Source organism: Rhinatrema bivittatum, chromosome 4 (genome assembly GCF_901001135.1).
Source record: "Rhinatrema bivittatum chromosome 4, aRhiBiv1.1, whole genome shotgun sequence".
In the NCBI taxonomy this organism is placed as follows: domain Eukaryota; kingdom Metazoa; phylum Chordata; class Amphibia; order Gymnophiona; family Rhinatrematidae; genus Rhinatrema; species Rhinatrema bivittatum.
In genome coordinates this window covers 375,024,299-375,040,923 of record NC_042618.1, presented here as the reverse complement: position 1 = coordinate 375,040,923, position 16,625 = coordinate 375,024,299, and the positions used below count along the sequence as shown (strand labels likewise).

Here is a 16,625-nt window from a genome sequence, read left to right as displayed (position 1 = left end):
CAGGTAATTTAAGGCATTTGGGGGGGGGGTTCGAGAGGGTGGGGGATTTAATTTAAAGGGTCGGGGGTGGGTTTTAGGGGGTTTTAGTGTGCCGGCTCACGATTTTAACGATTTTCACAATACTTTACACACCCAAACGGCAACAATACGATTCCCTCCCCCTCCCAGCCGAAATCGATCGTTAAGACGATCGAGGACACGATTCACATCTCTAGCTGAAACAGTTAGGGGTTCTTCTCGCTCTCCTGGAGATTGGTGTTTTTCTTCTTTATTTACTTTCCTCGGGATATAATACATTTTTGAGATGGCAGGTATCCCATCTTCAAGAAAATTCAGCACATTTTTAAGATAACTTTTAAACATGTCACGTGGGGACACTACCTTCATTCTCGGGAAATTTAATATCCTTAAATTTACTCTCCTAGTATCATTTTCCATTTTGTACATTCGATTAAAGCATATAGTTTCAGACTTAATAAGATTGTGTTATACTTCCTCTATATGCTTGATTTTTTGTTAAGTCACATTTGCATTGTTTTCCAAAGTTAATATTTTTGTTTCTAGAGTCTTTGTATGATGCAAATTTTCTTTCAATAAATTTGACATTGTTTTAATTGAATTGTCCATTGAGAGAAACATTTTCCAGACGACATCTATAGTTATTTTCTGAGGTTTGACCAAAGAATAAGAATCAACTAAATGTACCTCAGAGTCATTTCTCCCTGTAACCACAGGTTGCCCGATTTCATCATCGTCCTGCTGTTCCTCGGCCTCCATACCCCGGAGCCTTGAATACAAGGCTCTCCGAAATGGAAACTTTAACTGCGTCCTTTCTTGGGGTTGTTGTTCTTATTGGAGCCATTTTCCTCTCCAATCAGCCGTAGCATCTCCGGAGAAGCTGGAAATCCCCGATGATGGTTCTGGGGTATTCGGTGCGCCGGGGCTGAGGTATGACTCCTCCACCTGGGGTCCTGGCGTCTGCTCTACATCAGGTAATCCCGCAGTGCCTCTCCCCGACAATTGCCTCATGGATCCAGCAAACAAAGATTCGATCCGCGGCTGCCTTTCATCCGGAATTGGCGTTGATGTAGCGGCAAGTTTAATCTTCGCTTTTCTTTTAGTGTGGGGCATCGTGATGGAAAAAATTTTTTAAGAAAGAAATTTTTACAAGAAGGCAAACATAGAGAGAGACGCAAAGCGAGATTGCACGTGTCCACTCTAGGCAGTGGCCATCCTGGACTCCCATATTTGGTTCTCCTGTGTATTGGTTTTGGGGGATAAACATACAGGAGCTGACTTTTTATCCTCTGGTAATTGAAGAAACTTGGAATATTCCCAGCGAATCGCCATCTTTTCTAACTCATCCCCAAACAATATGCAACCCCTGAATGGTAATTTCGTGAGATTCGACTTAGAAATGGTAACAGACGACCAGTTTTGCCGCCAAAGTAGGAGTCTAGCTACTATCAATGAAGCAAAATCCCTAACTGCTGTACGCACCAAATCATAACCAACATTTACCAGAAAAGCAACACCTGACTCTAAGTAAGGGCCACTGTCTCCCAACATGTCTGGAGCCTTTTTAGTCAAACACAAACTGGCTCACGCTTCCATACAATAGCAAGTGGAAATCTGCAAATTCATGGGTATTGCCTCATAGGCCTGTTTCAGAATAGTCTCAATCTTCCAATCTTGAGCATCCTTCAGGGCTGCTTCACCTTCCACCTGGATGGTGGTCCATTTTGTCACTGAGCACAACAGTGTATCCTCCTTTAGAAAACACAACTGGTCCTTGGTGGGACCAGTTGTGTTTTCTGGTGTTTTCTGGTGGGACCAGTTGTGGTAAATACCCACCAAGGAGGATTATCCTTGGTGGGTATTTACCACAACTTGGTGGTAAATACCCACCAAGGATAATCCTCCTTTAAAATTTGCTTCTGGAGCACTCTACTCTACTCTTCGCAAACAAACCATAATAGGATCTTTCTTTTGCATCTTAGTTGCATCCGAAGCTGTCCTATCACAGCCTAGCGTCTTAAGTGTCTGCGATATCAGCCCAGTGATCTCTTCTCGATGGAAAAAGTCACAACATAGTTCTATGTGGCTCCACATCCAGGGGAATCTCCCTCTCTTCGAACGCCAACTCTGTGGAGTCTGCCTTACAGGAACCAGACTTCTCCCAAGAGTCCTCCGACAGATCTCTGTCCTCCTCATCTTCTTTCCCCAGCCCTCCCTCCGTCCTTTCTACTGTTTAGTGCAACTGGGTGGAGAAGAGGCCGGGGCCGCTCATTTGCCACTGCATGAAGAGGGTGACTTGGGAGGAGACCACCCCATAGGCACCTGAGCACAAATCCTGCCCCTTACAAAAGGACGGCAAGCCCTTAAAAATTTCAACCCAAGACAGGACTAACAGGTCCATGTCCTGTAGAAGGGAGACCGGCAAAAACCATCTCTGAACCCTTCCATGGGAACAGGAGAAATAGGCTGTAGTGGAGGAGGGGCAAGCTCCTCTCCCACCAAGGAAGGAGCAGCTAAATACTCCTCCCCCGGGTAGCAGTCTCCCTCGGCTCTTGCTCTTGCATCTGGGACCCCTCTACAGGGGTAAACTCCTCTGGAGGCACTTCTCCCTGAACCTCCAAACATCTTTGGCACAAGCTGAGGGACAGACTAGGACTAACTGTCCTCATAAGACAGGCAGCACAAATCGGGAGCCAATTCCCACGTAATAGTGCCTAGCACCATGCTGAAAGCTATGCTGCACGTGGTTAGCCTGCCGTTCCTATAATGGTGCCTAATGCCTGCCCGCCACCTACTCTTTAGTGCTCTCTCCTTCAATTGCTGCCAAAAAAAAGTACTCGCCGTCCAGGCTGCCAATCAACCCTGCCGCTGGGAACTGCTTGGCTCCAAGCACCAGAATGCGGTGCTTTTTTTTTTTTTTTTTTCAAAAACTATACTTTTTCGGTTGGCTGTACCACTGCGAAGTTTCTCCACACATGTCAGACACCCAATCGAAGAAGAGGAGAAGGGCAGCTGGAGTAAAGAAGAAAGAGAGAGAATGAAAAAAGCTGAGCCCAAGGTTTCCTTACCACTTTCCAAGTGCAGCTGCCAAAAGGTGAAGGAGAGGGCCACCAGCCTTCACCTCCCAATGTTCTTCCAGTTTATTTTTTCTTCTTTTGTTTTAATTTTAAGAACTGGGCTTCCTCTGGTCACTCAATTGAGGGAGGGAGACCTCGCTATCACCACAGGAGCGCCTTCTCCAAACCTGCCTGATGCCTGGCAGGCCTATGTCCAAATGAGAATACCATGTCCACCATCTGCTGGATTCGGAGAAATACCGGCAGGCTGTCTGTGCAGGGCTACATGTGAGTGACATCAGCGAGTCAAGGTTCTCCATCTCCATTTGCTGACTGGGGTGCATAACCCTCTTATATGGACTAGCCTGCTTGTATGAAGAGGAAATTGTCTAATGTCAGATGCAACTACTACTACTACAACTACTAATTAACATTCTATAACGCTACTCAACATATGTAGTGCTATACAAACAACAACACACAAGAGACATTACCTGCTAAATGGAGATTACAATCTAATCAAGACAAAATTACAGGGCAAAAGAGATTTGGGGAGTTTCATGTAGTAAGACAATGGTTAAACTCAGTTTATTAATGAGGCTGAAAGCAGACAATCAGGCTTTAGATTTAAAAACAGCATCAAAAAGGTGTTTTTTTTAAAATGGGATTTAAACAATACAAGACAGTGAGCATGACACACCAGCTCAGAAAGTCTATTTCAAGCACATGCTGCCACCAGGTGGAAACTACGGAATAACAAATTGGCAAAAGAGGAGAAGGGCTTATGAGCTGAGGGGGTCTGGGAAGATGCCCGTGTTATCTATGGAAATAGAGAAAGGTGGAAGAAGGGAGGTGGGCTTGGGGGGAAAGATAAGGAACTCTGTTTTGACCATCCTAGGACCGATATTCAGCCAAGGAGTGGCTAGTTAAGTTAGCCGAATATAGCTATCTGGCTAACTTAACGGGGATATTCAGCAGCGTGGCTAACTAAAATTAGCTGGATAAGTATATCTGGCCACCTTGAGGGCAACCCTACGGTGCAACCAGAGTTAGCCACATAAGTTAAGTGGCTAACTCTGCTCCACCCAGAAATGCCTCACATCCATCCATGGAATGCCCCCGACTTATGCGGCTAGAATTTAGCTGCATATGGCTTTTAATATGTTGCAGGCTACCCCCGCGAACCATCATACTTCCCCCAGCCAGGCTGACCTTGCCTCTCCACTGTGCGGTGGGTACCGCCAGGCAGCCGCGCAGCGGGACACAGCTCCTTGCCATGGCAGGATGCCACAGTCATCGGAGTACCACACCTCTCCCTAGACCCATGTGCCTCTTGCCAGCACGTAAAGGGACCACAATGGGAAATCCCCCCCATGGCCCCTATTGATAATGTCAGGATGAAGGCCCTATAAAAGGGCAGGACTCCAGTCACAACTTATCTCAGCAACATGTCCAGTTATGCTTTGTAGTGTGTTTTGCTTCCTAGCATCTTATCTTCACTCCAGCCTCGTCCTGCTGGTCTTTAATCAGTCCTGCCTGACTTCAGTTCTCGTCCTGCTTGGCTTCAGCCATGTGGCCTGCTTGTTCTTCTTCACGCCTGCCTGCTCTGCCTATCCATCCCTCCTCTTGGATGGATACCTGGTTTAACCTTGGCTCGGATCTCAGATATAACTGACCATTACCTGCCTCTGACTATTGCCTGGACCTCAGATATGACTGACTGCTGCCTGCCTATGACCCAGCTTACTATAGATCTCCCCTGCCATCAGCAGAGATCCCGCCTAATTCTTGCCGGCTCTGGCACCCAAAGGTTCAACCCAAAGGGAATGAGTGCTGGTATAGGTGAATGTCCAGATGGGTCTGCCTGCTGACCGTGGGAACCTGCCAGGCTCCTCCCTGCAGGTAGAGCCAATCGTGCCTCAGCCCAAAGGTCTACAGATACAACAGAATATAGCTGTCAGTTATCTATCCAAATGACTTTTGAGTATTGAGTTTAAGGTAGCAGTGGGACATTCAGGCAGCAAAGTCAGACAAGCAGGCTGAAATCTGAGACTGAATTTCAATGATGAAATTTCGGTTGTAGAGAGGTAAATCTGGGAATCATCAAAAAAGATGGTATTGAATAGCCATTAGAGGAAATCAGAGCATGAAGGGAATTAGTATATAGGGATAAGAAGAGAGAGAGCCCAGGAAGAACCCTGAGGTGCACCAATTGATAGTGGAATGGCAGAAAAGAAGGATCCATCAGAAGTACAAACTTCTGATGGATTTCATGAATTTCCGAATCCATATTTATCCTTTAATAACTGAATAGGTAAAATAAATCAATCATAAACCAATACAACAGTTGCAACATGGAATTCATTTCATTTATCAGTTTATATACTGCCTCCACACTACATGAACTACCAAAGGTGGTGAGCAACATATAAACAATATCTCCATTTTGCACCAACAAAATTATCAATATATCTGTATATTACATTGTGTGTGCAAACTGTGTAAACCGCCATGAACTGTAAGAAATGTGTGGTCTAGAAATTGTAATAAATAAATATATATATATAATATGTAGAGCAAAACCCTACAACCTCTTACACATCATAAACCCCAGTAAGGATCCATACTTCCTCAGTAATGACCACCGTTCCCCTTCTGCCTACCCAAAAACCCAAAACCCCTTTATCCCCTCCCAATAAACCAAATCCCCTCACCCCCAATGAGACCAGAGCCCCAAACCTTTTACGCATTACAAAAGCAATAACCATCCACAGTGATTTTATCAATTGGATGCATACTTTATCTATTAAACATAAACTCAATATTTTGTCAACAATTTGTATTGAGCCCATAATAATAAATTCTACTATTACTCCATTACTGTGGACTCCAGCCAGAAATGTTTACAAATATACTCTCTCACACAAAGATTTGCATTCTTAATCTCAGAACCAAAAACATTCAGAATATACCAAAACTCACAATAATATTAATTACGTAAAGCAAAAAGCAAAGTACTTACTGGATCCCAAAGGATATTAGAGATACCCCCACAACTAGCAAGTCCAGCAAATTAAAGTAATTCCTGCAGAAAGCCCCTTTGTGAAGGAAGGCTCCGAAAGTTGTCATCTAAAAATTGAGTTGGGACAGATTAATTCTCTGCATTCCCTCATGCAGATCCCAGTGCACACATTTAGGCTGTTTACAAGATGCTTACAATGGGAATCAATACCTCACTGAATATGCTGATTACAGGCATCTGGTACTCATAAAAGAAACCCTATGGAGGGTGGCAAGGTTTTCAGCACATTTTAAACTTTGCATGAAAAAGGATTGCCTGTCTTGGCTCTTTAACATAATACTAAATCTAAATGACTATTAAGGGGATAATTATATAACAGCTCACATAAAAAAATCAGCAAATATTCACATAAGTTATACTGATTTTTAAATTGAACCTAATGGGGCAGATTTTTAAAAAGTACACGCACGCGTACTTTTGTTCACGCACCCGGCGCAAACAAGAGTACGCCGGATTTTAATAGATATGCGCGTAGCCGCGCGTATCTTTTAAAATCCGGGCTCAGCGCGCATAAGGTTGCGCAAAATCGGCAGCCTGCACGCGCCGAGCCGTGCAGCCTGCCTCCGTTCCCTCCGAGGCCGCTCCGAAATCAAAGCGGCCTTGGAGGGAACTTTATTTCTGGCGCCCCCCACCTTCCCTCTCCTTCCCCTAACTAACCCGCCCCCCGGCCCTAACTAATTCCCCCCTCCTACCTTTATTTCAAAAATTATGCCTGCCCGAGGCAGGCATAACTTGCGCACGGGCCAGCTGCCGGCGTGCCATGTTCTGGTTCAGGGGCTGGTCCGGAAGCCATGGCCACACCCCCCAGAACACCCCCCCCAATGACGCGCCGACCGTGACACACCCCCCTGACACGCCCCCAGGAAAGCCCCAGGACTTACATGCGTCCCGGGGCTTGCGCACGCAGGGGGTGGAAGGGGCAGCTTTTCGGGGGTTACACGCATATCTTACACACGTACCCCTTTGAAAATCTGCCCCAATGTGCGCATGTTCACTTTGAAAATCATCTCACTAAATCTACCCACAAAAATTTATACCTGCTAATATGTGCCCAGGATTTTTTCTTGAAATATATGTGTATACTTTTGAAAATGTAAAAGTATGTGTATAAGTGAGATGCCCTCCCCAACCCCGCCCCTGGGACACCTCTACTCAGTCTGGGTAAACATATGTACATGCAGGACATACCCGTGTAAGTACCCACACAGGGGTACATTTTAAAACACAGAGGAGCAGATTTTAAATACTTGCGCGAGCGCGTACTTTTGTTCGCCTGCTGAAAAGCAGGCGTACTTTGCGTGCGTCGGCCGGCTGCCCCGCTCCGTGGTCCGGTCCCGGGGGCTATTCCGGAGGCCGCGGCCACGCCCCGGAACGCCTCCGGGCCGAAACCACGCCCACGTCGCCGCCCCCCGAAACGCCCCGCCCCCTAAACACCGCGTCATCCCGCCACGCCCCGACAGGAAGCCTCGGGACTTACGCGCATCCCGGGGCTCTGTGCGCACCGGCAGCCTATGCAAAATAGGCGCGCTGGCGTGCAGGGGTTTTAAAATCCGCCCCAGTGCGCGCGCATACTTTAGTTCTCGCATCAGGCGCGAACAAAAGTACGCTGGATTTTATAAGATACACGCGTAGCCGCACGTATCTTATAAAATCCTGGTTCAGCGCGCACAAGGGGGTGCACATTTGTGCAACTTGCGCGTGCCAAGCCATGCGCATGCTGCCCGTTCCCTCTACCCACCCCGCACTTTCCCCTCCCTTCCCCTCCCTTCCCCTACCTAACCCACCCCCCCGGCCCTATCTAGACCCCCCCTACCTTTATCTGAAAAGTTACTACTGCCTCCGGGCAGTAGTAACTTATGCGCGCCGGCGAGGCAGACCCCGACACAGGCCGCTGTGTTGGGGCACTCGGCCACGCCCCTGGACCGCCCACACGCCCCGAACACGCCCCGGTCCAAAACTGCACCCCCTGGCCACGCCCCCGGCCGCCCCTTTTTGCATCCCCGGGACCTACGCACGTTCCGGGGCTTGTGCGCGCCGCCGAGCCTGTGCAAAATAGGCTTGGCGCGCGCAGGGGGGTTTTAAAAGGGTTACGCGCATACCTTATTCGCGTTACCCTTTTAAAATCCGGCCCACATTGAGCAGGCAATTTTGTAACAGAACCATTTCTGTGAGCAAAGAATTGTATTCTTTATAGATGCCTTTAAAAATGACTCTCCCTATGGTCTGTGCTTAGGGAACCTTAAAATGCAAAATGTATTTCATTTACTCTAAAAAAAACAAAACAAAACACTAAATAAGTTATTTTAAACAATAAACTTCTTTGACAAACTAGAATTAGCTTTTATAATCAAATATTGGATTATTTCTTCTCTTTCCCTCACTCTTCCTCTTTTTCTACATTTTATTGATACTAACAAAGAACAATTATAGTAGTTAACGGGATAGTCCTACTACTTTACTACTTTTATTAGTACATTTTTTAGAATTTCTTAGCAATTTACTAATAAATATGACCAATACTGTTGAGAGACCTGCTTGAAGTACTGTACAAAACCTGTAGAAGTTCCAAAGGAATGCGTTTCACTGGTCCCAATTTTCAAGTTATTCAAAGTGACATCTTTTTGAGAAACTTACAAGGTAATTTTCAAAATCTGAAATTTTCTACAGTATATGCTATTGAGATTTTACCCACATTGTGCACTAAACATGGGCAAATGGGCTTTCGAAAATTGCTATATGTTACATTTTTTAAATTTATTTAACAACTTTTTTATACTGACATTCAAAGGCACATAGCGGTTTACAAAGAACTAAGAGAAATACAGCAAACAGGGCAAAGGGGAGGGGGAGCATTTACATTTTCCTTTGAAAATTACCCTATTAAGTGTACAGTATATTTTGCACAATCTTGTAAACAGCCTAAACAGTATATGTTATCAATCAAAGAAAAATTTTAAAGTGAAAAGAAATCCAAAGTAATGCACAAAAACAATCAAAAATGGTGCAAGACGTGCACATCCTGAACCACATACTCAAGGTTCAAATATATATCATAAGTCAAAGTTTATTTTATATAGTAATATTTTGTACACCAACATAGCTTCACTGATATGTGTAAGGGCTACTCAACAAATGGCCCGACTGACTAAACAAACACCTGACAGTAATAATTTACTAATTTCTTGTCATTTGCAATAGAGCAATTTTAATATACATTTCAACTTTTAGGCTAAGGCCATTCAGGAAAAAATTCTTTTAATAGTTATGGCAAGCATAAGTAAGAAGGTTCAGTACTATCCTACTATGGCAATGTTACATTCAGAGGTTGAGTAGCCCCACCACATGAGCCAAGTAATCATTCAGAATACAAACTATACATTATAGGAAATTTCCGATTCAAATTCATACATGGACAATATATTTAAGCAAGAGCAATTATCTTCTGTAGAGATAGTTTAAATGCATGTCCATGTTAGGATTAAACTAAGAAAGATTCATGTCCTATAAGACCCCTGCCACAGATAGTTTTCAACTATGTTTGGACTATCAATGTATAGTTTAGTACGTACATGATGCATAAATCACATGCTCCCATTAGGACCCTGTTTAGGAGGGAGTTTCTTCGGTCTTGTTCCTCTGGTTAAAAATCCTTCCTGAACAGGGGTTTAGTACAGTTTTATCATTTTTTGTAGATGTCTGAACCCTAGAAAATAATCTCATGCAAAAATAAAATATTTTCTTATTCTGGCAATTACTAGGTGTGAAAGAAGGAGGCATAAATTAATAGGAAATTAAAATCGATCTTTTACATGCATTCAAATTGTTAAAAGTAACCACTCGAACTGATGCAGAATTGCCAAACGTGCATAGGACATTTAGTCATAAACAGTTTAACTTTGGCTTTTTAGTCAACAAGGTTAGAAAAGCACTTCAAAGTTGCATTTGCTTGGCACGTCAAACAAGGAAACATCCCTTTAAACGTGCGTCTGTGTAACCCTGTTACCTTCAAAACGATCTCAAAGGTAAATATACTAGTGAAGACATAATCTGCATAGCCTAGGATCTGGAGGGTAAACAAAAAGTTACAAACATTATTGCTAAAGTGGCTTCTCAGTTAATGAAGATCAATTAACATTTTGTTACCTTTAACAGGATTTCAACAGTAAAGATTCCTGTGAAAGCATAGTCAAAGTAACCAAGTATCTGCAAGGCATAATAAATATAACAGTAAGGAACTTGTCTAGAAAAATGTAAGCACAGCCATTTCAGCATTCAACCGAAGGACAATCAATATTATTTACTGTCATTGTAAGTTCATTTCAGGCCACAAAGCTCAGTAATGAACATTCTTCCCATGTCATCTACTTTGACCTGTTGGCAAACTTTATAACTAGGGAAGTGCAGTCATTTAAAAACGACACTGAAAGCACCAACATTTGTTGTTTTGTTTCATTCTTAATCCAAAGCAACAGAAAAAGAACAACAAGCTTGTTTTGTTTCAGTTTTGCTTTTTTAATATATGCCCAGGCATCTCTCCTGGGTGCGTGATGCAATATGTAAATGAGGGGTCATGCTGCCAAGGAGGCATTAGGGACAGCAGGCACCCAGAAGAGGTGGCTATCAGAGGGTTAGGAAAACGGACGCTCAATTTTACAAGCGTCCATTTTCCTAATCGGTGCTCAGTCATGGATTAGGAAAATGGACACTCGTTAATTGAGTGTCCATTTCCCTAACCTGACCACTGGCACTTTTTTTTTTTTTTAACCTTTTGGTTCCTCTGACTTAATATTGCCATGATATTAAGTCGGAGGATATACAAAAAAGCAGTATTTTCTCCTTTTCTATATACTTTTTTGGGCTGCTCAGAAATTAATGCCTGCAGGTTGGGAGCACATTTATTTTTTTTTAGATTTGGGGAGAATAACTAATAGCCTCATCAACATGTATTTGTATGTGATGAGTACTATTAGTTTCACAGGGTTTTGGACGCGCTAATCCCCTTATAGCATAAGGGGCTGTGGACTTGTGTGTGATAGGGCTTCGCAAAATGGTGAACCCTAACTCCTCCTCTTTTTCTGATTTGCATCGCACCATACGTTATGGTGCTATCGCATGTGTTAAGGGGTTTTCGTATGCGTTAAAGGTGCTTAACGAAAATGCGAAAATGCCTTAACACATGTGAAAATGCCATAACACTATTTGATAAATGACCCTGTGAGATAGAAATATCAGATGTGTTTGAAATGATCTCTATGATAGTTAAACATACTTGAACATATGCTATGCTATCACTTGTGTACCTGTTGACTGTATTCTGCTTTGAGGCCTTTTTGAAAAAAAGTTGAATATTTGATATTTGAAAATAATTATAGAAATAAACAGAGAAATAAACAGAGAATAAACAGAGCAGTTAAGGACCACAAGTTCCATCTAGTCTGCTCAATCTACTCCTCTAAAATGATTTTCTGTTATGTATTCTCTCTAATTGATATATTCGTTTTCCTGCCTAATGACACAAGGATCCTGAGATGAGTTACATTAAAAAAGATTATCCCTAAGGTTATAAATAAAGGAAAGTAACAAATAAATAACACTCTACCCCCTCCTTCGCTCTCATATCCAACAAAACTCCATCCAAAACTGATACCCATCAAACATAAAGGGGTACATTTTCAAAAATAGCGCGCACTCGTACTTTTGTTCGCGCACCACGCGCGAACAAAAGTACACTGGATTTTATAAAATCTGGGGTCGGCGCGCACAAGGGGGTGCACATTTGTGCAACCTGCGCGCGCCGAGCCCAGCGTGCGCTGCCTGTTCCCTCCGCCTCCCCTCCCCCTCCCTAACCCACCCCCCCCGGCCCTATCTAAACCCCCCCTACCGTTGTCGGCAGATTTACGCCTACCCGAGGCAGGTGTAAATCTGCGCGTGCCAGCGGGCTGCTGGCGCGCCATCACCCGACCCTGGGGCTGGTCCGGGGGCCTCGGCCACGCCCCTGGGCCGGCACCATGCCCCCAGACCCACCCCGAACCGCCCCCTGACCCCCGGCACACCCCCCCAGACACGCCCCCTCCCGCCCCTTTTACGAAGCCCCGGGACTTATGCGCGTCCTGGGGCTATGCGCGCGCCGGCAGCCTATGCAAAATAGGCGTGCGGGCGCACGAGTGCCCTGCGCGCGTAAATCTGGCTGGATTTACGCGCGCAGGGCTTTTAAACTCCGGCCCAAAATGCCCATCCAAACCCCTATCGATTACTCAGGATGTGCATTAGTTTCAAACAAATTAGAAAAACTAAACAAATAGGGCCAATTCACTTCTTTTGGGGGGGCCCCCAAATTAAACGAATCCTATTTGTTTAATTCATTTGAAACAAAAAAAAAAAGTTATCTGCTGAGCCTACATCTAGGCCCGAGGCCAGGCCCATGCCTAGGGAATAGGCAGTGTCCCAAAGCAGAGGTCCGAGCGCAACCCCAGGCACCAGCATAGGCCTAGACTGTGGCCCACTGCAAGGACCACAGCCTATGCTTGAGTGTGAGCCTGGGGACTTGGTCTAGGTCCAGACCTGAAAAATGTTGCTGGGGTCAGGAAATTTCATGACCCCCACTTACCTGATCTGTCAGGGCTCCAACACTGAGTCCTGGCCTGGAGAACAGGTCCAAATGCCTGGGTTCTGGCCTGACAGTAGGGCCTGGCCTGGTCTCAAAGCCTGGACCCAGGCCCGACACAGGGGCTTCAGTCCAAGTACAGGCCCAATGCTAGGGCCTTGGCCCAGGGTCAAGCCCAGAAGTCAGAGGCAAACTAACTCAGTAGCTAAAATCTCAACTGTTCATACTATAAATTACTATGAGAGTAATTTTCAAAAGATTTCAACATCTAAAATTGTAAATTGCATGTTTAAGTAGAATATTCATGCGGAAGTAGTAATTTGTAAAAGTCTGACATATGCGCCTATTAGCAGTGTCATAGGTAAATGTTAAAGAGAAAAAGGAGCAATTTAGGGTCATTTTGGAGCAAAGTTCAGAAGTTCACAAACAAGTTAGTTTTTTATAAGCAATATACACGCATATATTACTGCACTTGCATGCATGTATATATTTACACCCGCTAATTAAGTACAGGAAATGAAATTATACTTGTCTGTAGGGATGTGAATCGTTTTTGAACGATTAAAATTATCGTCAGATAATTTTAAAATCGTCCAAAATCGTTAGAGTGCACGATACAATACAAATGCCCACGATTTATCATCAGGGGCATTTGTATTGTATCGTTAAACAGGGGGCGGGAAAACCGGCACACCAAAAAAAACCCTAACACCCACCCCGAACCTTTAAAACAAACCCCCACCCTCCCGAACCCCCCCCCCAAAATGTTTTAAATGACCTGGGGTCCCGGCGCAATGATCCCGGCGCGATGTCCCGCTCTCTGGCCACGACTGCTGTGAAGAGAAATGGTGCCGGTGGCCCTTTGCCCTTATCATGTGACAGGGCAAAGGTAGCGCCGGCGCCATTTTGATTCCTAGCTCCCGGCATCACGCGTCCAGGAGATTGCTCCCGGACCACCGCTGGACCCCCAGGGACTTTTGGCCAGCTTGGGGGGGCCTCCTGACCCCCACAAGACTTGCCAAAAGTCCAGCGGCCATATGGCCATATGGCCGGTGCCATTTTGCAATACGGCTCGAGTGCAAGAGGTCGTTCCCGGACCCCCGCTGGACTTTTGGCAAGTCTTGTGGGGGCCAGGAGGCCCTCCCAAGCTGGCCAAAAGTCCCTGGGGGTCCAGCGGGGGTCCGGGAGCGATCTCCTGGACGCGTGACGTCGGGAGCTAGGAATCAAAATGGCGCCGGCGCTACCTTTGCCCTGTCACATGATAAGGGCAAAGGGCCACCGGCGCCATTTCTCTTCACAGCAGTCGTGGCCAGAGAGCGGGACATCGCGCCGGGATCATCGCGCCGGGACCCCAGGTCATTTAAAACATTTTGGGGGGGTTCGGGAGGGTGGGGGTTTGTTTTAAGGGTTCGGGGTGGGTGTTAGGGTTTTTTTTTGTTGTGGCCAGAGAGTGGGACATCACGCCGGGACCCTTCCACTGGACCCCAGGTCATTTAAAACATTTTGGGGGGGTTCGGGGGGGGGTTTGTTTTAAGGTTCGGGTGGGTGTTAGGGTTTTTTTGGTGTGGCCAGAGAGCGGGACATCGCGTCGGGATCGCGCCGGGACCCTCCCACTGGACCCCAGGTCATTTAAAACATTTTGGGGGGGTTCGGGAGGGTGGGGGTTTGTTTTAAAAGTTCGGGGTGGGTGTTAGGGTTTTTTTGGTGTGCCGGTTTTCCCGCCCTCCCCCGATTTACGATTTTTAACGATTTCAAAACAAAACAAAACACGACGATCCGATTTTCCTCCCCCCCCAGCCAAAATCGATCGTTAAGACGATCGATGACACGATTCACACCTCTACTTGTCTGCACTTTTTGGGTGGGAGATCTGAGTTAAGTGGTGCTGGGTCAGTGAAGTGGTGGAGGATGTAGAGAGAGTGTGTCTCTTTTAAAGGGCCAATCTGACACTCTATATATATCCCACTGAAGGGGGGCACTTTCAACTCAGGTGGGTTTTGGGGGGGTGTTGTGTTACATCGGTCTGCCTAGGGCGCAAGGGTCTGTAGACTCTTGTAACACCCTCCCCCCCCCCCCCCCCCCGCCCCAAAAAACAAAAACCCACCTTGAGTTGAAAGTGCTCCTCTTACAGTGGAATTATAGTGTCAGATTAGCCATTTAAAAGAGTCTCTCTCTCTCTCTGACTTGTGCCTTATCAGGACCAATAATAAAGTTATCTGCGTAACTTGGCACATTTTGCCATGGTCAGCTTTGCAAAATTCAGGGGTTCTGTGTGTACATCTTGGCCCCTTTTCTGCCTCCTTTTTCTTAACGTGCACAAGTATGTACATGCGTACTTTCCGGTTTCTTAAAATTTGTGTGTGGCCCACATAAGCGTGTATGGTGCTGTTTTTGAGCAAGCAACACTTTTAAAATCTACCTGTAAGGTTATTATATCATCTTATCTTTCACCTAATTATACAATACTAGGGATGTGAATCGGGCTTCGGACGATTGAAAATAACGGACGATATTTTCAAAATCATCAGAAATCGGGGGCTCCCCCAAAACGATAGGAAAACCCCACGATATTGATCGTGGGGGTTCTCTTATCGTTTTGGGGGAGGGCGGGAAAAACAGCACACAAAAATAACCCCTAAACTCACCCTGACCCTTTAAAACTAATCCCTTAGCTTCCCCCACTTTCCTGACCCCCCCAAAAATGTTTTACAGGTACCTGGTGGTCCAGTAGGTGTCCCTGGAGTGATCTCCCGCTCCCGGGCCGTAGGCTGCTACTAATCAAAATGGCACCGATGGCCCTTTGCCCTTACCATGTGACAGGGTATCCGTGCCATTGGGCTCTGTGCATGTGTAAACGTGCCAAGGGAGTGACATGGACGGTTGCGACCATGTGGCCCAACAGACTCAACCAGTGCCAGGCTGACACCTGCTGGATCTTTGATGTGATGGTCATCAAGGTGATGGCCCTTTGATGAGGCAGGAAAGCATTGGCCTGAGCCGTTCTAGCAGGGCTCCTATGAAATCCAATTGAAGTGATGGCCTGAGATGGGACTTCGGGTGGTTGACGATGAAATCTGGTGACTTTGCCATCTGGATGATCAAGTGCATGGACCTGGTGGCCCCTGCCTGAGATGTACTCTTGACCAACCAATCATCTAGATAGAGGAAAACATGCACTCACAGCCTGAGAAGACACGTGGGGCTGACACTAGCCCGAACGGCAACACCCACTACTGGAAGTGCTGTTTTCCCACCACAAATCAGAGATACTTCTTTTGACTGGGTAAGATCTTTATGTGAGTGTATGCATCCTTTAGATTGAGGGAGCATAGCCAGTCTCCTTTTTGTAAAAAAGTGGGATCAAGGTGCTCAGAGAAACCATCTTGAACCTTTCTTTGTTTAGAAACCTGTTCAAGGCTCTTAGGTGTTATGGTTTTGAGGTGTTGGAGTGGATTCTTGGGTACCGTGGTGATGACCACTCCCACGGGGAGGAGCCCCTTGAGGATCCACAATATTAGGCTAGACTCTAGACACACAAACACAGAGATTTGTCTTTTATTAAACAGCAGAATGATACCACCAGAGGTGGCAGTAGTGAGGTGATCCAGAGGTAGCAGTCCAGGGTCCCTCGGCAGAGGAGACCCATCTCGCGATGATAATATAGGGAGTGCAGGAAGCAGGTTCCCAGTGCTGATCTGAAGATGAGACAGACTGACAATGTTAGATTACTCACTAAGTTGGTAGCTGTATGGATGAAGATCCCAGCAGATAGAAGAAGTTGAATACAGGCACAGAGGCAGGGAGAGCAAGACCTCAAGGAACGATTACCTGATCCTTGATAGGCACCTGAAAGAAAGCAAAGGGC

At 45.7% G+C, this 16,625-nt stretch overlaps 1 protein-coding gene across 13 annotated transcripts in view; it reads right to left on the bottom strand.

Moving 5' to 3' along the window:
• Positions 1–16,625, bottom strand: part of CACNA1D (calcium voltage-gated channel subunit alpha1 D) — a 513,308-nt gene that overhangs the window by 161,158 nt on the left and 335,525 nt on the right. For all 13 annotated transcript variants that reach the window (XM_029600875.1, XM_029600887.1, XM_029600877.1 and 10 more), the window contains 2 exons: positions 10,300–10,359; positions 6,097–6,203 (listed from right to left, as the gene is read on the bottom strand). In XM_029600875.1, the coding sequence (XP_029456735.1) occupies positions 6,097–6,203; positions 10,300–10,359 (167 nt within the window). The remainder of the gene's footprint in view (positions 1–6,096; positions 6,204–10,299; positions 10,360–16,625) is intronic.